At 32.4% G+C, this 21,594-nt stretch overlaps 1 protein-coding gene across 3 annotated transcripts in view; it reads right to left on the bottom strand.

Moving 5' to 3' along the window:
• LOC124368727 (leucine-zipper-like transcriptional regulator 1) overlaps window positions 1-21,594 on the bottom strand; it is a 55,625-nt gene that overhangs the window by 5,607 nt on the left and 28,424 nt on the right. For all 3 annotated transcript variants that reach the window (XM_046826044.1, XM_046826046.1, XM_046826045.1), the window contains exons 11-14: window positions 19,623-19,899; window positions 13,561-13,739; window positions 5,424-5,573; window positions 2,674-2,808 (exon numbers count right to left, since the gene is read on the bottom strand). In XM_046826044.1, the coding sequence (XP_046682000.1) occupies window positions 2,674-2,808; window positions 5,424-5,573; window positions 13,561-13,739; window positions 19,623-19,899 (741 nt within the window). The remainder of the gene's footprint in view (window positions 1-2,673; window positions 2,809-5,423; window positions 5,574-13,560; window positions 13,740-19,622; window positions 19,900-21,594) is intronic.

The raw sequence follows: 21,594 nt of genomic DNA, 5'->3' as shown, positions 1-21,594 counted from the left end.
TGATCTGCAACATACATTTAATCAGCTTCATGGAGAGAATTAACAAATCAGCCTAGTTTACTGTGAAATTGATGAACTATTTCTCTTAAGAAAAACATCAGTTATCAACTTTTCTCGTTTTGGTAGGGGTCATAATGGGACAGTAGCAAAAGGGTTAAAAATACTAAATGATAAAACTTTTCAAGATCATATTTTTAGCTTGATATAGTTAAAACCAACCACTACAAAACACATAAAATAATATAAGCATCAGACAAAGACATAAAAGTTACTATTTCTAGATTTTCATTTCAACTGTTCCAATCCTTTATGCTCATGAAATTCAAAGTTTAGTTTTAGTAATGTTTCACTGAACCAAACTAGTAAGAACTGAAATAAAAAATGAATTGCGTAGAAGTATTGTACAGCTCTCAGTTTGTATATGCTGTAAAATGTGCAAGTGATTTAAATGTTGTATATATTAATCTTATTTCTAATGCATAAAATATGTAATTAAGCAGAATTATTCAAAACTTCAATATTAACATTTTTCCTTCAATCTTTTTGTGTATGTCTATGATATAAAATGGTTTCTAAACAGCTAAAGAGTTGTGGATGTTTACATTTATAATTTTATTCGATATCAGTATGTATATTTCATCCTGTTAAATAAACTTAAATAAAGGGGACTACAATGCTTTCATACTTTTTTCTATTTGTTGTGTATTACAAAGAAAATTACTATAATGCTTCTGGTAATTTCTATTATAACCTATTCTCTCCCTCTTTCTCAGACTTCTCTACCATACCACACCAGAGGCCATTGACATCGACCCAATTGCATTGCACTTCTTTTCATACATACAAAATAGGCCTTTGAAATGTTATTTCAATAATAATAAAATATTTATTTGTTGTTTGGATTTTACAATCATTAACAAAGTCAAAATTTACACAATTCTAAGTCAATAAAAATATACTAATAACAATAACAATAATTACTATTATAAGTGTTATAATACATATAAAATAAATATACACACACATATGTACATCAACACTAATTAATCAATGTGGTAAAATTTAATTTACTATAGTCTAATTAGTAATTTATATTGGTTAAACAAAATAATTCATATGAATTATAGAAAGGATTTTCCAGTCAATTATAAAGATTTTCTTAAAAGTGATGTAGGGATTCTTTCTAATTAAAGGTTCTAAATGATTATATAGTTTCGATGATAAGACAATATGACTTTTGAGTGTTTTAGTTAGGAGATGAAAATCAATTGTTGTATTATTTTTTGTTCTTGTGTTGTAATTATGTATGGAATTATTAAATTGTAATAATTTAGAATTTTGGGGAATGTACACAACTAAGTCATATAAATAAAGATTGTTTACGGCCTGTATCTTAAAATGTATAAACAAAGGTTTACAATTATCTATTGGGTCTGAATCAGTAATTACTCTAAGAGCTTTTTATTCAGTATTAATATAACCTGGATTCTATAACAGTTCCCCCAAAAAATCAATCCATATCTTAGAATTGATTGGACATATGACAAATATTTAGTTCTTAAACAATTTTCAGGAACATTAAATTTAAGGCGAGGTAACAAATAAATTACTATCGAAAGTTTGATGCTTATATAATCGATATGGTTGTTCCAATTAAGCTGGTTTCCTATCTGAATTCCTAGAAATTTAATTGAATTCACACGATTATCAATCAACGTAGTATCGATGTTGGATCTTAAGCTGAATAATATATTTATTTAGTGCCCACTATGGCACTATCTCGTATTACTTTCTGTAAACAATCTCATTTGTCATTTCGGTATTGTTGGTGATATGCCACTTAGTTTTTTGGCTATCGCTTCTCAGGTAAAAGACTTGAACTCATGCAGCTCATTACCACTGTAGATGAAACTACTCACATCGACTCACTCTACATTACTTTTTCAAGCTTACAATTAATGCTTTCTGGTGATAATATTATTGATACTATGTTTGTACTAAGTAATGTATTATTTTTGATTCGGAACTTTACTTGTGCAGGCCAAAAAGTCATTAGCATGTTGTTGGCCAGGCAGAATTGAATACTCTATAACTCGTCTTCCTGGAGGTTCAAATTCTTACACTTTGGTATAAATTGATGATACATAATTATACCTATTGTATAAGTTTTGATGCAGAATTTTATTTGTGTAGGCTAGAAAGTGAAAAGCACATTGTTGACTGGACAGAATTGAATACGCTATTACTTCTTTTCCAGAATGGTATAAATTGTAATACTTTGGTACAAATTCGTACGATTTAAGGACTAAATATTGTATAAGTTTCAAATCGGAATTCCACTAATACAAGCTAGCAAGTTCATAGCGCATTTCTGACTCTGCCAAATTGAATACGTTACCTCGTCTTACTCAAAAGTACAAATTCTAATACTTTGGTACAAACTAGGTAGCAATTAATGTAAAAATTTTAAATTCCACAGTGGCCAGGCCAGCGACTTGCATCTGAGTTATTATGACTGAAAGACCAATAGAAACAGTAGGAAATGGCAGTAAGGACTTCCATCTACTTTTTGTGGAACAATATACAAAGAATACGCTGACCTGTGGAAGACTACAATACTCTCTATTAATATACTAAGAATACATATGAAATTAAACATCAATAGAATATTACCTTTGGAAAGTGATGTACAATTAAGTTTAAGGAATATTTCTTCATATCAGAAGCCTGCATCCGGTCAGCTGCTTCTAGAATTTGTATTACGTTTTCGAATGTCACATTCATTTCAAGATTTTGTTTACAAAATGCCTGGAAACAGAAAAATAAATACAATACCAATATATATTTTTAAATGTCAGTTGAGAATAGGCTATGTCCATAGTAAGTATTATTTATAATACTATTTCCAATGCTTAATAGTGCCATAGGTATTTTTCAAGTTGCGCTCTACCAGTGCCAAGCATTTCTTACAAGTGCCAGGGGGTTTCTAACCCTTTTTGCAATGCATTAATAAATAATTTGTATATCTGTTATTTGTTACACACATTTAATGAATTTTTATCAAATTATAGATAAAAATTCAATTTATTGGAATAACATACTAAAAATAGCCCGACTTAAATTCAAATATTTGTATTACAAAAAATTTAACTTACATGAAAAAGTTTCGGGTTTTTTACATTTAGGCCTTCTTATGAAGATGAAAAAAAATGGATGGACTCTATTCAATGAACACACTTTCAAAAATTTACTGGTAAAATGTTCACAAATTATGTGACATTATGTAGCAACTTATAACTTTCAATTTTTGAAGTTTTAAAAACAGTTAATGTTTTTCACAAAATATAAAAATAAGGAAAAACACAGTTAAAATTAACAAACACATGAGTAAAACTAAAGTATCAATTACACATTGTAAAAGTTATCTAGTTTTTCAAATGGGATAACATTTACAAACAAAACCCAAAAAACTTAGGAGTGATGAAAAGGAAAACACTTTGGATACAAATCCTTTTTGCGTTTTCTGCACATAAATGTTCATTTACTTCTCTTCCCACCGGTCTTTGTGCTGGCTGCACTACAAAAACAGCAGTTCTTCTTTCTATCACTAGTAATTTTTTCAAATAGATATCCGGATTTCTATCTCCTCCGGAACCTCTGGCAGGTCGCTTTAGTGTAACATTTGTTAGGTTAGCCACATTTGGTCAAGATTCTTGTTCTAAAATCCACTATCTTGAAAGGTCATCCACAAGAGAAATAGTAAATTGTAATCTTATGAAGAGGTTTGTCTGTGTTTATAAATAGGAAAATATTAGTAAATAAATAAAATTTTTATTTTTGAATTTTTAATGATTTTTTTTGTGACATCCGGTTTACCGGACGTTGGCATTTAAGGCGTAGTTTTTAGAACGTCCAGTTAACAGGACGTTGGCATTTTATGCATAGTTTTTTTAGATGTTTGGATAACAGGACATTGGCATTAAAAGGATTAAAAGCCAGATTGTTGTGCTATAAATGCCTTCGGCCTACCAAAACTTTTAAGTTTTTAGAAAAGTGCCTAAATTGTTTTAAAAGTTATAGTCAAAGCAAACATGTGAAAAAGTTTAAAAATGAGTAATTTGTGTTAACATTTTCAAGCCCTATAATCATATGAAACCAATTTGAGTTGAAAATCACATAGATTCTAAAAGAATAATAGGATTTTGGACATGGTGCCATCGTTATATGTTACAAAATAACACAAATTAGATTACATAAATTTGATTCTGTCAAACATTAGCAGTATAAGTTGAATTAGTGTGTTCCATTGCAGACTGCGATGTTTCACACCCACTGATGAATGACCAAGTTACAACTTATAAAGATGGACACATGTGTTATTTCCTTTTTACTGTTTAACTATTAGGAGTAATTGTAGTACGATACAGATCTTGAATCTCTAGAAAAGTACAAAAAGACCTATAAAAAATTCTGGACATTACGATCACTGCAAGCCACTTTTCATCCGAACCAAAATTTAAACGATCATTAACCTGTATATGATTTAACAAACTACATTCTTCAATACATACATCTTTGAAATTTCATAGCAACAAGAGAAATGTAATTACATTGTTACAAAAGCGATCAGCATATGTATGTATTTTCTTGATCAGGGCAACAAGGTAAAATCAAGTTTGGCACCGGAAATATGCAAGACCATTTAGATTACATGGGTCATAAGTAAATGCTAGGTTCCATGTCAGTTGATTTCTAAGATCAGTATATGTATATATTTTCTTGATCAGGTTATTAAATTAAACTCAACGTTGGCATTGAAATATAATTCAATTGAACCAGAAGTGTTTCTATTTTATGTACATAAAACCTGAAATAAGAGCCAGCCGCAAACTGAACCTCTGTTTCTTAACCATAAACACTGCAATAAATTATACCTGATGAATGCCTACTTCTGTTTGAAACATATCATAGGGATCTATCATATTAAATCACAAGTGCTTTCACTAAAAAGGGTACAGATTTTAACTTTGAAAATTGTGTACGAACCCAAGGGTAACTGCTAGTAATAATATAATTCACTTAAAAGTTTGTTGTCACACAGTTAACAGTTTTAGATAGGTTACAGAACATTCCCACAAAATGTTGTGATTCATCAAGAACAACCAAGGAACCAAAATCTGAGCTAAAATATTACCATTCAGTGTACTTCCGGCTCTTCCAGAAGCCAAACTGATTGTTATTCAGACCTTTATTTTTTTAGAAATGATTTATCATTCTACGAAATATTACATTTTCAACTACTTTGGAAACTGCGTGGAGAATATAGTTACAACAACAAGACTATTAGCTAAGTTTCGTTCAGTATAAACCACACTTAAACCTCACGTATACTTAAATATAAATACAAAATTATACTAACGTACCTGTAGCCTATTGTTGGTGAAACCGTAGAAATATGGAGCACTGAACAGATACAAGGAATCTTCAGGAGGCATGTTCACATCAGCATAGTAAATGTATCTGAGCAGTGAATCAAAAGATTGTCGTGATGGCACCATTTCACCGATTTGTATCTGAAAAAAATCTACCTTTCAATTTAGGTTAAAAACGGTTCATTCGCATAACATAAGAAATTACAAGTTATATTCTTAAGTTGTTTTATAGTGTAAATATTACTAGTTTATTTGTTTTCATAACTTTACTATTTTTTTTCTTTTTAGCAATGCTCTTTTTATAAATCTCAGAGAACCAGCTATTTGTTATTTTTTTAGTATTACATTTCTGGGAAATACTTAAGAAATTTTTTCTCGTCTAATTTCTTTATGAGTATATTAACTATTTATCCTTTCAGTTAAAGTTACTGTGTTCCAATAGTTACTAACCACTACTACTCTTGAAAAAAGGGACCAAAACAATCATAATGCAAGATATAATGATTAGATATTCAAACAAGCCAAGTAACAATCACACTTGGTTTGATATATCGGCTGACATTGATTTTTTATGTAGTTATTTTAATATCTATATATTTAATTCCACAAGCAAATTGGACACCAGGAAGTTTCTCGAGATGAAAAGAAAATAAGATAGATTATGAGATTCATTCTAAAGATTGAGTGCCAAGGACGGTAGGATAAAATACCAGATATGACAAAAATTACCAGTGCTCTGCCCCACTGGCATCTAAGGTTGAAGAAATATCCATGAGAAATGCATTGGTAAATAAACAGTATAAATATTAGTCATGTGTTCAAAGGAGACTTTGTACCTCAGCTGTTTTTTTAATCAGCTGTTTTAAATATACCAGCTGGTGTAGATTCAAGATTTAAAAAACATACACATATGATTTTAAGAGAGATGTAAAATTACATCAGTATACATGAAAACCACTAATCACACAAATAAATATTTACATCCTAACCCTTCACACCCCACTCATTAATCCATTAACTTTCCTGTAACGCCATGACAAGTAAAAAAAATTCAAAGCTAATTTTTATTATAACTAAGGTATAAAAGTTAAAAGCAAAAAAATATAAAACAGGGCATTTTACTTAAAATTAGCGTATTTATTGATAACAATAAAAAAAAACTATTTATAAACTGTTTATTTCAAATAAATCTTAATTTCATTGTAAAATGTAACTAAACTGAAAAGCTTACTATAAAACAAGATAAATATTTCAAACTATCACAACACTACCACACAATGAAGAATAATGAGATACGTAGTAAACACGTGACAACCGAGAAAGCAGTGCCACACGCCACGGATATTTTTGGTTATGGCTCTGTAGGAGACGCAGAACTGAAGAGTAGGTCAGAGTTAGACAAAGGGTGCTCTCCCCCTGCCGCAGAGTGAAGGTCGTTTGTAAATACTTCCTTGGCAACCGCGATAAGCACAGAGTGTGCACCGGGCATTTCAAAGGCCTTTTGTGAACTAAAACACTCTTCAAGAGACATAATCTATAATATCGGATATAACTGTATTTGGCGGTTTGGTCAAAGTCTACCATACTAATATATCCGTCTACGGCGTGGGAAGGGCTCAACTTCAATGTTCTAAGAATGTAAATGGGGGGGAGGGAGGCTGAAAACCGGAAACCCCTACACACTTCATATTTTCAAAAAGAACAATTTAGGGGTCTTGCTTACAATCGCGGAATATTTGAAAATGATTAAGAGAATCATATAATAGATGTTAGTTACTGCATGCTTACAAATTGAAACAACAAACCTAACTTTCCTACGAGATAGCTTCCCAATCGCAGTCACATACATAAAACCATTATAACAAACAAAGTAAACCAATATGAAGTGTGAAAAGTGAACCAATCGTAAAATATTGAAGAGTTGCATCAAAGTGTTCAAGTCCTTGAAGAAAAAGTGTGAAAAAACCTATGGCTGATTTTCTATGGCTGATTTTCGAGTCCCGTGCTATTATAAACGTGCTTTAGGTATCTAACAAAAAAGTGCTTGAATTTTAACAAAACAGTTAACTAATAGAGAATTTGACCATTAGAATAAGGAAAAGGAGGTAAACTATATCTTAATATTCCCATTTATAAACAACTTTCAAATACCGCATTTCGTACTTCCAAAATTATATACATACCCTAAAACACATGATGCCCATCCTAACGACTTGAAGAGGATGAAAATAGATTATAACTTCTACACCACAGTGACTTTTATTAAATGGGGGCTCATGAGAATGCTAAATCCACTTTTCTAAATGAAACAATCTCAATAAATAAAAGCTGTTATAAACATTGTGTAAATTATTGTTTATTGATTTTAGTATTTAGTGTAATTGAAGAAAGGTATAGACTGCGGATTTGTGTTAGAATAATTAGGAACAGTGTGTATAAAGCAGCAATTTATGCTACAAGCCACTAGTACATGTATTAACTCATAAAAAATATGTAAATATGTTTGGGCCAGAATGAATGTTCACTGAGGAATGGATTTAAAAGTTTTACAAAGCTGGAAATTTGTTTAATCACGAAATTTCCTCAACTACTGAACTTAGCCCTTTATCCACCCTAGATTTTAAGTTATTTTATAAAAACAGTTCAGAAAGTTTCATCTTCTAACCATGGAAATCTACAAACATACATGAACCTTTTCAATCACAAAATCGTTCTAACTATTGGTAACTAAATAAGCATTTGGGTCTATTACAGTAAGATAGGGTAGAAAGTGGGCATTAAGACACAATTATGACTTAATCCTTTGAGCGCCAAGAGCTGAAGTGATCGGCCCGTGGGTATTTCCGAAAAGTGCTGAGGGCCGATGACATCAGCCCACGGTTTTTTTTTAGAAAGCTGACTAGATCGGCTTTTAGAATATTTATTATTCTGTTACAAAATGTTGATAAATAGCATTGTATTTATTTTGTCTAATTTTATATATAATATGTCAAATAAACATGATAATCTATCTTGATTTGATTTTTTACAGCTGGTAAAAGTTATTTGCAAATATGAAAGACAATTTTTACACGAGTGCAGATTTTTTATATTTTGCACTAATATATATGAAAAGTCACTATTACAGATACTTACTTTATTTAAACTTGTTAAGTTATACTTGCTCCTACTTCCATAGGGAACAGTATACCAATGTATTAAAATAAAAAAAATTATAATTTTTTCTCTACAAACATGTAAAAATATTACAAAATTAAAAATTGTATACAATTTCAACAGATTTTATCACACCAATAAATATTACAAGTCATATTCTACTTTTCCTCCAACACAATACAAAAAATCATTCCATTATATTTGTTTTTGAAAAAGTTGTGAATTATTTTGTGGAACACTACACAAATACCAAACTTAAAATAATCATAACTCGGTTATACAGAAATTTACTTTTTTGAAATTTAGTATGTTTGTTCCTATGTAAATAAGAAACAATAAAAAAGATGGATACAAATAATTTAAGATCATAAAATAACAATTTTTGTATTCCAAGATATTTACTTTATTTAAACTTGTTAAGTTATACTTGCTCCTACTTCCATAGGGAACAGTATATAAAAATGTATTAAAATAAAAAAATTACAATTTTTCTCTACAAACATGTAACATTATTATATTATCTCTACAAAATTTTAATAATTTAATTTTTGTTTGTATTATTTTTTAATTTTTAAATGTTAACATGTTATATCATTAAAAAATATTACAAATTATAGCGTACTTTCTCCCTTACAAAAAGAAATAAAATTGTATTGAAATAAGCAGAAATATAATTTTTTAAGTCATGAATTATTTGGTGGAACACTACACAACTGCCAAAAGAGTGCTTGGTACTGAGAGAGGTGACCTGTCATAAATGCTTGGCACTGGCAGCGCCACCCCCTCAAAAGTGCTTGGCACTCAAAGGGTTAAGGATGATTGGGAACAATTATTTTCTAAAGGTATAGATGACCTCTTGGCCGCAAGCTTCTGGCCCTTGGTGAAGGGAGACGGAATATTTTACGGAATGAGGACTTTCCAATATCAATCACTGACCTAGGAGGTGTTTGGAGGAGATCTCTGCATCCAGATAAAGGTGGCTGATGACGTTCCTGCTGTGAGATAATTGATTGTTAATACAATCCATTACAAATGTACTTCTTGATTAAATGTTTTGCCAAAAAAAAAAAAAACAAATAGCGCAAATTTGATTACTGACATTGCTTCCACTTCTTGTGTTAGATAAAATGTTTGTGTCAAACAAATTTAGTCCCTTATTTTAAATACAGTAATCTCTTGAAAATCCAACACTCTTTGGTCCGAAGTTTTCTATAATGCAACAACATTTTGGCAAGTAATACTTCTCGTAAGTGTGAGAGACAAAGCGTGAGCAATATACGCAAGACTGGGAGTGGCGGTGGTCAATCTGCTGTTAGATTACATAGTTTTCATTTCAATTATGCTGTAGCGTATTGATTGTGTAACCTGTGTTGTGTGTTCAAATTCAAAATCTTTTTTATTGCAGCGACAATATGTACATTGTATGGCAAACGTCAATATGGGGTTTCTAAAATTCCAGGCATTCATACACACAATACACATTCATACATACAATTTTACAATCACACCTCTTTCATTCTTCGCCAATGCAACCCACTTGGTACAGCAGAATCAGTCTTGTAATTGGGCGGTCTCCAAGTCGAATGCCAAAAACTCACCCGCATTATAGAATGCTTGAGACACCAAGAAGCGTTTGAGGCGAGTCTTTAATGCTTTAGGCGTTGGGGCATGTTTAATTGAATTGGGCAGTCTGTTGAGGAAATTCACACCCACTTGCGAGGGTAGGCGTTCATAAACTACCGTTCTGTGTCTCCCAGTCCGGTAGTTTGCTCTGCCACGCGTCTCATACATGTGTATGTCTTGGCCTCTGGTTAAGGCACATTTACTCATACAAAACAAAGTTGTTTCCAAAATGTAGAGGCACGGCAGAGTCAACAGCTGCAATTTCTTGAAAGCTTCCCTGCACGACTCTCTAAATTTGATTTTGGCGATTACTCGAATTGCTTTCTTTTGGAGTCTGAATGCTCTTTGAAACTGAGTGTTTGCGCAAGATCCCCAAAGGACCACTCCGTAGGTAAGAGGGGGGTAAATCAAGCCGTAATACGCCGTAATCAATACCTGACTCGGACAGTATTTGGCTAAGGATCTCAAAACAAAAATGCCTGAGCAGATTTTTGCGCAAACATGGTCAATGTGCTCATTCCAAGTCAGCCCTCGATTGAGGTGCATTCCTAGGAATTTTGAAGAGCAGACTTCTTCCAGTGTGGAGTCATCTAACAAAATGGCAGACTCACACTGGTTGCCCGCAGTGCGCAAGGCAAAATTCAAAACGTTGGTTTTTGAAGAGTTTGTTGTTAGATTGAGGCTGTGGAAGTATTGGACACAGTTGTTGATGTCAACAAAAGCCTGTTATTCCAAAACTTCGCTTGACATTGCATTGAAAAAGAGAGTCGTATCATCGGCAAACTGCACCAATTTTCCATGCAGAAGCGATGATTTTATATCGTTCACGTAAAGCAGGAAAAGCACAGGACTGAGGATAGACCCTTGAGGGACTCCATATCTCAGGTCTATTGGTTTGGATAATTTATTTGATATTTAGACAACTTGGGATCTCTGACTTAGGAACGAGCTAAGCCATTTAAGAGGCACACCTCGAATGCCGTGGGACTCAAGATTGTCGAGCAGTGTACCGTGACCTACGCAATCAAATGCTTTGGACAGGTCTAAAAACACACTCATTGTGTGGTTTCGACGTTCAATCCCCTCTACAATCATATCGACAAGACTCAAAACTGTGTCTGTTGTCGATTTGCCCTTTCTGAAACCAAATTGTTTACTTGAGAGCTGATTGTATTTGTTCAAAAAGTGAAGCATTCTTATAAGAAAAATCTTTTAAAAAATTTTGCTTATCACTGGCAAAATTGAGACAGGCCGATAGTAATTGAAGCTGGGTCGTCTTTCTTAAAAATAGGAATAACTTTAGCAATTTTCAGAAGAGAGGAAAACACTCCTTTTTGTAATGAATAATTTACTAATTGGGTTAAGGGTCTCACTAAATGCTTGCAGCAGTTTTTTATGAGCCATGGAGACGTTATATTGAGGTCGTTTGATTTTTTGGCTGGGAGCTGCTGAATAATTCGCGCCCTTGTTGAAGCTCGTCTTCAACGATGGGCGCCAACACCATTGACGATGTGGGGCTCTGTCTTCGCAAGGGACGTACTTGAGGTTCAGATGGCCGAGGACCCCGCCCATCGGCAACGGATGCAAAAAAAGTCATTACACTGATCGGCAATCTCCATTTCATCTTCCACAAGCCTAGACCCAATTTTAATTTTGATTGATTTGTGAGTTTTCGTTTTATTATTAATGATGCCCCAAGTTGTTTTTGGAAGAGAGAATAGATTTTGAGACATCATATGCTTTTGCAGCTTGGATCACTTTCCTGTATGTTTTTTTATAATTCTTGAAAAAAGTTTTAAATTGTTCGTTTGAAGTGTTTTTGTAAATTTCGCAGAAAAATTTTAGTTTTTCTCTAGAAACTAAAATACCCGCTGTGATCCAGTTGTATTTGGAAGTGTTTTCGCAAACATTGATAATGTTTGTAGGGCAGCAAATGTTAATGTGGAAATTTAGAGTGTCAAACAATCTAAACTGCTGCTCTACAGGTTGAATTGAATTTAGAAAATCCCATCTTTCTTTAGAAAGAGAAGTGTTGAGGTGAGCGATGTTTTCTGGCCTTATGTCTCTTACTGTTTGTTTAATTTTGGGCTCCCTTTTGAGTTGTACCCCACTAATGATGGCTTCTTGGCCATAGTGGTCTGAGACAGCTATATTCACTACAGACACCGCGTATTCATAGCAGATTGTGTTGTAGCCGTCACTCTCGTTGGAGTTCTGACTAGCAACTCCAGATCAAATGACCTAAGTAAATCGACTAATTGAATTGTGGAATGGTGAGTCTTGTCCAACGCGTCAATGTTAAACTCCCCTATCACGACAAATTCCTGACGTTCGTTAGTCAGGCATGTCAATAATTTTTCGAATTTAGAAAAAAAAGTGTCTACATTTCCACTAGGAGACCTATAAATTCCGATCACAACTAATTTTGATTGATCCCGACTGCTTCAAAATCTTTTTCGATTGATTCTTGGATCGGAAAGGGGGTAAACAAGAAATTTTGTTTAAGAAAAATGTTAACGCCTCCTCCTTTGGAGTGAGTTCGACAAAACGCGGAAGCCAATTTGTACAAAACTAATTTGTTTGCCAATTTGTTTTTACGTTCTCCATGTTGAAACCGCTTTCGATTAATACAAGGAGATCGGTTTTCAGATCCTTGCACATAAGTTGGATTTGATCCAGTTTGTTGGTTGCAAATTGAGAATTTTGATGAAGCAGTCTTACTTCAGTTTGTTTTTGAGTGTTTGTTAGTTTTAATTGGGTTTTGTCTGTCAATTTTGTCTGCAGTTTCCAAGTGGGGTCCCTAAAAAAGCAGAGTTAGATTTTTCATCAACAACAACTGTAGAGCGTTCGTATGTAGGTGAAGATCTCACAATGAACCCTCAAACGCAAGCGAGTAACTTTAGCTGTAACTGAAAAGTATGTGATTACTCAAGAGATATGCATGAGGATGACCACAGGCAATTTTAAGTAGCATTTACAGAATTTCTAACAAACTATTTATGATGTTTTGAAAAATAGGAATAAGGTTGAAACATTAATGAAAACAGTTGTAACCGAATTTGACAACAGAAAAACTCTTAAATACTGTAAAGAAGAAGCTCTTTCGCACTTAGTTTCACCAACAAAGGGAACGTCATGTTCCCTGATATTTCATTTTTTCATGTTCATACATGATGTTTCACCTTTTAGTCTAAGAGATGATGTAGCAATTTTATAATGATAACTCCAGTAATGCATGGCATTCTATAATCCAACAGTGTTTTGTCCAGTGTATGTTGAATTATCAAAGAACCACTGTACTCGCTAAAAGAAATTATTAAGAGCATAGCAGTTAAGAAACTATACATACGTGCACAATGTTGTCTGCAGGCATGAAAGAACGGAACATGGCTTCAAAATAGCTGCAGCGAGCTGCAAGAATAGACTTGTGAGCGGGAACTGCTTCTCCATCCAGCATCAAGGTGATATCACAGAACTCCTTCCCAGCGTACTTGAGGAAACACTCCATATCCTGCTCCAAGTTGGTACCTGTACAACACATACTTAGATTGAGCAATATGTTCAAGATTACATTCGTACTACATTCGTAGTTTCAATATCGGACTCAATTTTAAACTCAGATCCATAACCCAGAATTTAGGAAGCAAGGATGTGACAACTGTGTATGTTTAGGATATTGTTTTGTTTGAATTTTCTCTGAATTGGATGTTTAAACAGCATTTACGTTGTGTGATCTGGACCAGCAGTGTGGAATGGTTCAGCACCAGTCAAGTCATGATTAATACTTGAGCGAGGTTAGAAGATGGTTAGTAAGTTTGCATGTACTCTTCAGTCTATCAGCAAGTGTTATGTATGTGTAAGTTTGCATGTACTCTTCAGTCTATCAGCAAGTGTTATGTATGTGTAAGTTTGCATGTACTCTTCAGTCTATCAGCAAGTGTTATGTATGTGTAAGTTTGCATGTACTCTTCAGTCTATCAGCAAGTGTTATGTATGTGTAAGTTTGTATGTACTCTTCAGTCTATCAGCAAGTGTTATGTATGTGTAAGTTTGCATGTACTCTTCAGTCTATCAGCAAGTGTTATGTATGTGTAAGTTTGTATGTACTCTTCAGTCTATCAGCAAGTGTTATGTATGTGTAAGTTTGCATGTACTCTTCAGTCTATCAGCAAGTGTTATGTATGTGTAAGTTTGCATGTACTCTTCAGTCTATCAGCAAGTGTTATGTATGTGTAAGTTTGCATGTACTCTTCAGTCTATCAGCAAGTGTTATGTATGTGTAAGTTTGCATGTACTCTTCAGTCTATCAGCAAGTGTTATGTATGTGTAAGCGTTCACTGCTGTATCGTAAGATTAAGTAACTATTTATTTAAATTTATTAACTTGATTAATTGAAATTTATTAATTTCATAAGTCATGAGTAGACTTTTAATACAGTTTATGCAACTGGAGTTACTTCATAAATTGTTACCTAAAGCTAATCAGTAACTGTTAATTTCTAACAGTTAAATAAAAAGTATTTATTTTCCAACAAATTCAATAAAATTGTTGCTAAAGTAAAATATACAATTTTAAAACTTTCGAAATGAATGAAATGTTTGAGTGAGTGAAGCAAGAGAAATTCTGATAGCTTTGAGATTTATTAATAAACTGTAAATTCAGTTACTTCATTTTATATTATAACCAGTCACATATTTATTTATTATTTATCAATGTAGAGCATATAATAACTATTTTTCATAGATATCCAAAAGCTAGCTGACAATTTAAACCTATCGTAACACTTAGCAGGCAAAGACTAGGATGGACATCAACCATAAAATAATGTTATGAGCATGTGCATACACAAAATTATAAAATATTATGTATTTTCTTTTTATCATCTCCTGCATAACATTAATGTTTACTGAACCATTAGGGTGTAAAAACCCGGTCACATGAGCACAGACTTGTAACCATCACATCCTAATGTGACAATGGACACATGTTGGCTGGCCAATCATTGTTAAGAGCCAAAAACGTTTACCAGTGCATGCCATGTCACTCGGCAGTCACGTCCAAGAATATCTGTTGCCATAATCTTTTGGTCACATTGTGTTTTTTTGAGCATTTGTTATTTATAAAATAATTTTCTGTGTTTTATTATTATCTATATAAGTTCAATATTTGGAATACACTATGCTCTTAACTAGTTTTTACAAGTCTTTTCTTAAAACTTGTGCTTTTTAAATGTTTGAGTTGTAAATGGTTTAAAGACTTTGTTAAAAATATGGTTATATATTTTTCCCCAATTTCTAATGATATTACAATAATTTTTAAGAATTGGCTTTACAGATCTGAAAATACAGTACATTTTATTTTCACAAAATATTAATACTTGAATACTCTAAAGTAAGGTTTGATACAGACTGGTTAGGAAACATTTTATGATTTACAAACTATTATAACTATTATTAATAGATTAAAAACAACATATATTTATGCTGATGATAACTACAAAATTCTTTAGTATGAATAAATCACAACCTTTTGAATCACTTTAATATGCAATAAACTTTGTTATCATACAATGCTCAGGTTGTACCTTCCACGAGTAAAAGAAATAAGGATCCTTCATAACTTTCTTATTTTATTGTTCTGATTCACTGAAATAAAAATGAAATGGTGTCACAAAGGCCAACTGTCTTTCAAAAAAGTGCAATACAACTTTTAACCTTACTTCGCAGTCATATTAATTATGATATCTCTAAACACAAGGTTAAACTTAAAACTGTAATTGTGTATAGTTCGTAGTATTTTACATAAACTAATAACAACAACTTATAATCATACATTAAAACATATTAAAACCTTTAACAATGGAATTAAAAAAAGAAACATGTTTCACTGTAAATGACACTGCAACCAGCCAGCCCAACAAAGTCCAAGTACTGTAGGAGCTGTTTACTAATAGCATAAATAATTGCGTCTATGCATCTAGTTAAAAAAACAACATAAAGATAAAAATATTTTCAGCTTTCCAAAAAAATAAAAACGAAATATACAAGTAGAATAATGGAGAAATAAAGAAACATTGTACATATAATAAAATAAAACTCTAAAATATAATGTTACAACTTTGTAATTAGTGTAATTTTAAATCTTCTGAATGTATAATGTGAGAGTATTAATCAATTAACGATCAAAACATATCTCAATGACCAACTGAAGGGAAAGAAAGCAAGGGGTCGGCAACCCCATGTGTCAGGCATCAAGTTCACATTAATTATATGTTATTATCATTACAAGCAATGAAACATTGTCTTCTGAACTTAAGTAGGCTCCATGTGACGTCCATAATATATGCAATGAGGTGGGAGGGGGTGTGTTTCAACATCCTAACACAACCCAAGAATAATGCCTTCCGCACTTCAGTAAATTTATAAAATTAAATTACTTTGATTACAAAATTGCAACATTTAATTTCTCAGTTTTATTTTATTACAGAAATATATATGTGTTTTTAGTTATCCATTATTACACTCATATACTTCGTTTTAATCTTTTTGGAGAGCTAAGCATAATATATTCTACAACCACCTCTTTTTTTTAAATAGATGGTTTGGAATTTATTCTTTTTTTTAAATTTAGTCAACAGTTCCCCTGTAATTATGCCTTGTCTATTGGGGCGGCTGGTTACTGTGTAATTTGCAGTGCAAAGTCTTGTGTTTCTTTTATTATATTTTTATAACAATTTCTTAAAGTTTGTGATATGTTTTATAGTGTAATTGTAAGTTGATGTTATTAAATCACATAAAATATTAAAAATATTCATAATTATTTTATCTTTGTTTATATTTGTAGTTTTAGATGTTACAATTAATATGATTGTTAAATACGGTTAATTATTTCTTGTAAATGTACCACAATAAAGCTTATAAATAAATGCCAAAACACAAGGGCCAGTGTCTGCATCATGGACATAATGCGGTCTGAATTGCATCCATATAAAAATTCACAACTGTTGTCTCGGTGGGAAATCTTCAGATCAAAGTTGACCACCTCTGATGATTGAGAAGGATGGAAATTAAAGACAGATACATACATTGGCATTTGATTACAATGTGCCTTCATCTTTCATTTAATAACATGAATTTGGCTGTTTCTCATTAGAACTTACATAATAATAATTTAATAATGCAAAATAAAACATTTTTCTGGCATGCAATAACTGAACAACAGGTAAAAAAGATTGTCAGTAATTTTAGCACATCTATAATAGTGAAGACATATATGGGTTATCAAATAGAATAATCAAAGAAAATCATTGATTTTATAATTAAGCCATTGGTTTTCTTATTCAATAGAGCTTTAACTGAAGGTGTGTTCCCAGATGTGTTAAAATTTACAAAGGTTAATACCAATCTATAAGAAAGGAAAAAAGTCTGATCCATCAAGTTACAGACCAATATCATTAATCCCCGTAATAAGTAAAGTTTTTTGAGGCATGTATTAAAGATCAATTATATAATTTTTTTGTTAATAATAATTTGCTTTGTGTTGAACAGTTTGGTTTTATACCAGGTTTGAATACAATTAAGGCCGTTGAATGTGTTATTAATTATGTTTTGAACGGTTTTGAAGATAAAATATTGACATGTGCTACTCTGATTGACCTGACCAAAAGCTTTTGATTGTGTCTCTCATGAAATATTATTGGAAAAAAAATTGCAATGTTATGGTTTGGGGGGTGTGGAACTTGGCTTAATGACATCCAACTTGTGTAACAGGAAACAAATGGTATATCAAAATAATGATGGATCTAATTTTCAATTAATTAAATCTGGTGTTCCCCAGGGATCTGTCTTGGGACCATTCCTATTTTTAATAGCAATAAATGATTTCCCAGGTAATATTACCATGCAAATCAGTATTATATGCAGACGATACTACTTTAGTTTGGAGTGGAAAAAGACATGAGAAAATTGCAAATAGATCAGAATGTATCAATTGAATATTGCAGAGAGCTGGTTTTAAAACAAATCATTTAAATATAAATAAAAAAAAAGACAGAATCAATTATTTTTTCACTAACTAAATTAACTGAAGCAGAGTCTATTAAACTACTTGGCCTATACTTAGACAGCAGTTTGAAATGGGATGTACATATAAAATACCTTTGCAAAAAACTATCTAAAACTATTATTTACTAAGAAAAACTTAAACTGTGTGTTAGTGGTGATATGTTGATCAATGCGTATTACGCTTTTTTTCACTCTCAGATTGTATATGGTATTACTTTATAGGGAAAATAGTACTTAGTACTTATATGGAACAAGTTTTTAGATGGCAAAAATATGCTTTACGGACCATAAAAGGACTGGACAATCGTGAATCTTGTTTTCCCATTTTCAAAGAATTAAAAATAATGACACTCCCATGTTTATATATATATTTCTGTCTAATAAACGTAAAAGAAAATTTGCATAAATATAAAATTAGATCTGATATACATAACTATAACACAAGAAATAACTATGCCCTAGATTTACTACCTGCTAGACTTACAAAAACAAATAACAGCATATTTTGCATGAAAAATCGATTATTTAACAAATTGCCTCAATCCGCTCACACTGTCTCTGTTAATAAATTCAAATATTGCTTGAAAAAGTGGTTAAAGGGAACAAGTTTTCTACAAGGTTGATGACTATCTAGCTACTGATTATGGTAAATTTTAAGGACATCTTTTACTAATTTTTAATCAAAGCTAAATTCAGATTAGATAGTTAAATGTATGTATTTTAATGAATTTTGATGTAATGTATATAGGCTATTCACTGTTCATTGTTTTAAATTTTATTAGTTTATGTTTTTTGTGTTTTTAACTGTTGTCTAATTATTTATTCATAAATGTATGTCTTTTAGTCTATTAATAATTTACGTTTTTATTGTTGAAGCTATACAGTGTAGTTTATAGTGTTATAACTATTTATAATGTTTTATATTTGTTTTAGTTTTCACTTAAATATAGTGGTTATATAGTATGTCTTTTAATCTATTGATAATCTGTGTTTTTAATGTTAAAAAACTATTACAGTGTACTGTATATAGTGTTGTGGCTATTTATTATGTTATTCTACATTTATTTTTCTATATTTATTTAAACTTTCATTTAAATATAGTAGTTACAAACAACTCAACAAGCAATAAAAAAGTAAAATTATGTTGTATTGATATTTGACGAAATCTATTGCATCACTGTATGATTAATGATGAATAAAATCTTGAATCTTGAATATACCCTTAGTTCACACCAGATGCCGAATTCACAGCTTATGTGTATAAGAGGTACCAATGTGTAATTGTTTTGAATTCAGTGCAAAAATAACCACGGGTGTAGGTGAACGTGGGAAGTTGACGTGAACTGACCTGTGTTATCAAACTGAGGCTCAAGTAGGGACCTAATGTGTGGCATCCTTTGCCTCCTTATCACTTCTACCATCAGGCATTTGTCCAGATTCTCAAAGTCCTTGCTCATTATTATCTGGTTGTAGTTTGTCTCCTTCACAATGAACTTGAGACAGAACTCCTTGATGTAGTAAAGCTTGAGAGTGGTTGCATTGTGGAGTGCCTCCAACACATTGCGATGATTTATAGATGCCTCCAGATACTGGACACATAGCTGCTCCAACCGCCGCATATGGAACTGAAACCAAATACAAATTTCTGGTGCCACTCTAGTTTGGTACATGTGCTGGAATGTATTCGATTTTAAACTGTATCCTTAAAATTAAATTTTATGACTAAAGATGAAAACATTTATGACAAGTTCAAAAAAAATAAGCGGTTAAAATACAGCAATTACAAAACACTTAATATACCTGCTTTATCAAAATCCTAATTAAACTTGGGAATGACTAATATTTTGTGACTAAAAGTTGTAAATAAATAAAATAGAAGTCAAGTTAAAGCCAAAGTTAAGTTCAGCTGGGGTTTAGCTAAAGCTCTTCAATGGAGTACACAAGTGAAATGCTTTTGTCTTACTGTGAATTTTTCATTAAAACTGCTGTGCCACAATGATCAATTATTGCATTGTGGAAGCTACAACAAAGCTGCTAAGTAAGCATTTGGGATGCGTTTTGTGTTTTCTGAAGACAGCTGATCTAGATCATGTGATCAATAAATATTCCTGCGCACACAGCTTCATTCCACTGCAATGAGGCCTAGAAAATTTGAATCTCCAATATGTACATTATCTGACATGAGAACTTTCAAAACAAGGACTGGATATATGAGAAGCTACCTCAGTATCATGCCAAAGAAGATGAAGAAACTAACTAAAAAAGGCATGAATATCGGCAACTGACTGGAATGACTGTGTACAGCTGGAGAACTGCAAACTTTTGTTTTGAAAGGTTTCTGAAATGATGGAAAGCAATAAACGGAATCTATACCAAGACGAATGACCACTAGGGTCGTGAATCACAATCCTCTTCTGAGGACAAGCCCGTGGATTTTGGGGAGGGGTCTTCTTTGCATTCCAGCAGATACATCATGTTGTATCTGAAATTAGTTTTGGTTTAGGCAGAAACAGAGTTAGAGGTGGATCTGTTTTTTAGAGAAGAAATTTTACTCAGAGGATTCCTCTATCAAAGTAGTTTCCTCTCGTTTGTGATCTGGAAGCTGTACACAGAATGGTGGCTGAAGACTTTCAAACCTGGTATAGCAAGCCTGGTTAAATCCAAGACTACGTCAGAGGGACAAATAGTTCAAACCTGGACATTACTGCTAGGAACACAAGAATGGAGTTATAGTATGGTGGCAAGTGGAGAGTACATTAGGCTTCTGACAAGTATGTTCTGTTCAAGGAGTAGTTTCTTAAGTAGAAGAAGGAAGTTGAGAGCACTTGGATCTCCAAGAAAGAAGAAGAAAGTCTAGATAGAGGGCTGAGGGGGGTACAGCCAAAAGGAGTAGTCTTAAGGAGCCTGAGACTGGTGAAAAGGGCAGTCATGTGTCTAATAGGGCCTCCAATATGTACCACATGAATGTGAGAATTCTCTTATAGCCAAAAGACCAAGGAAGGTTCAGTGGGACCAAGGAGGGAAAGTGGCAGCAGACTCTCCTTCAGGAACAAATGAACCGGCTTTAAATAATATTGCTCCTGAGGCAAAAACTGAGGTTAGATTCTTAGAGCAGGAATGCAAGAGACTTCAGGTGTAGTTGGTGGAAGAGATGTTTAAAGAGGGGGTACTTCTTTATCGCTTCAAATCCTGACAATTTACTAATAGATTACTTAGAGAAGGGGATCTAGTAATCACTTTTGGTAAAAATTTCAAAAATAATATCCTGACTGATGGCAATTCGTCCTTCACTAAAGCTTGGAAGTGACGAGATGATGGTA

This window comes from Homalodisca vitripennis, chromosome X (genome assembly GCF_021130785.1).
Source record: "Homalodisca vitripennis isolate AUS2020 chromosome X, UT_GWSS_2.1, whole genome shotgun sequence".
Lineage (NCBI taxonomy): Eukaryota > Metazoa > Arthropoda > Insecta > Hemiptera > Cicadellidae > Homalodisca > Homalodisca vitripennis.
Note: the sequence above shows the minus strand (reverse complement) of the source record. Positions and strands in the feature narration are given on the sequence as shown.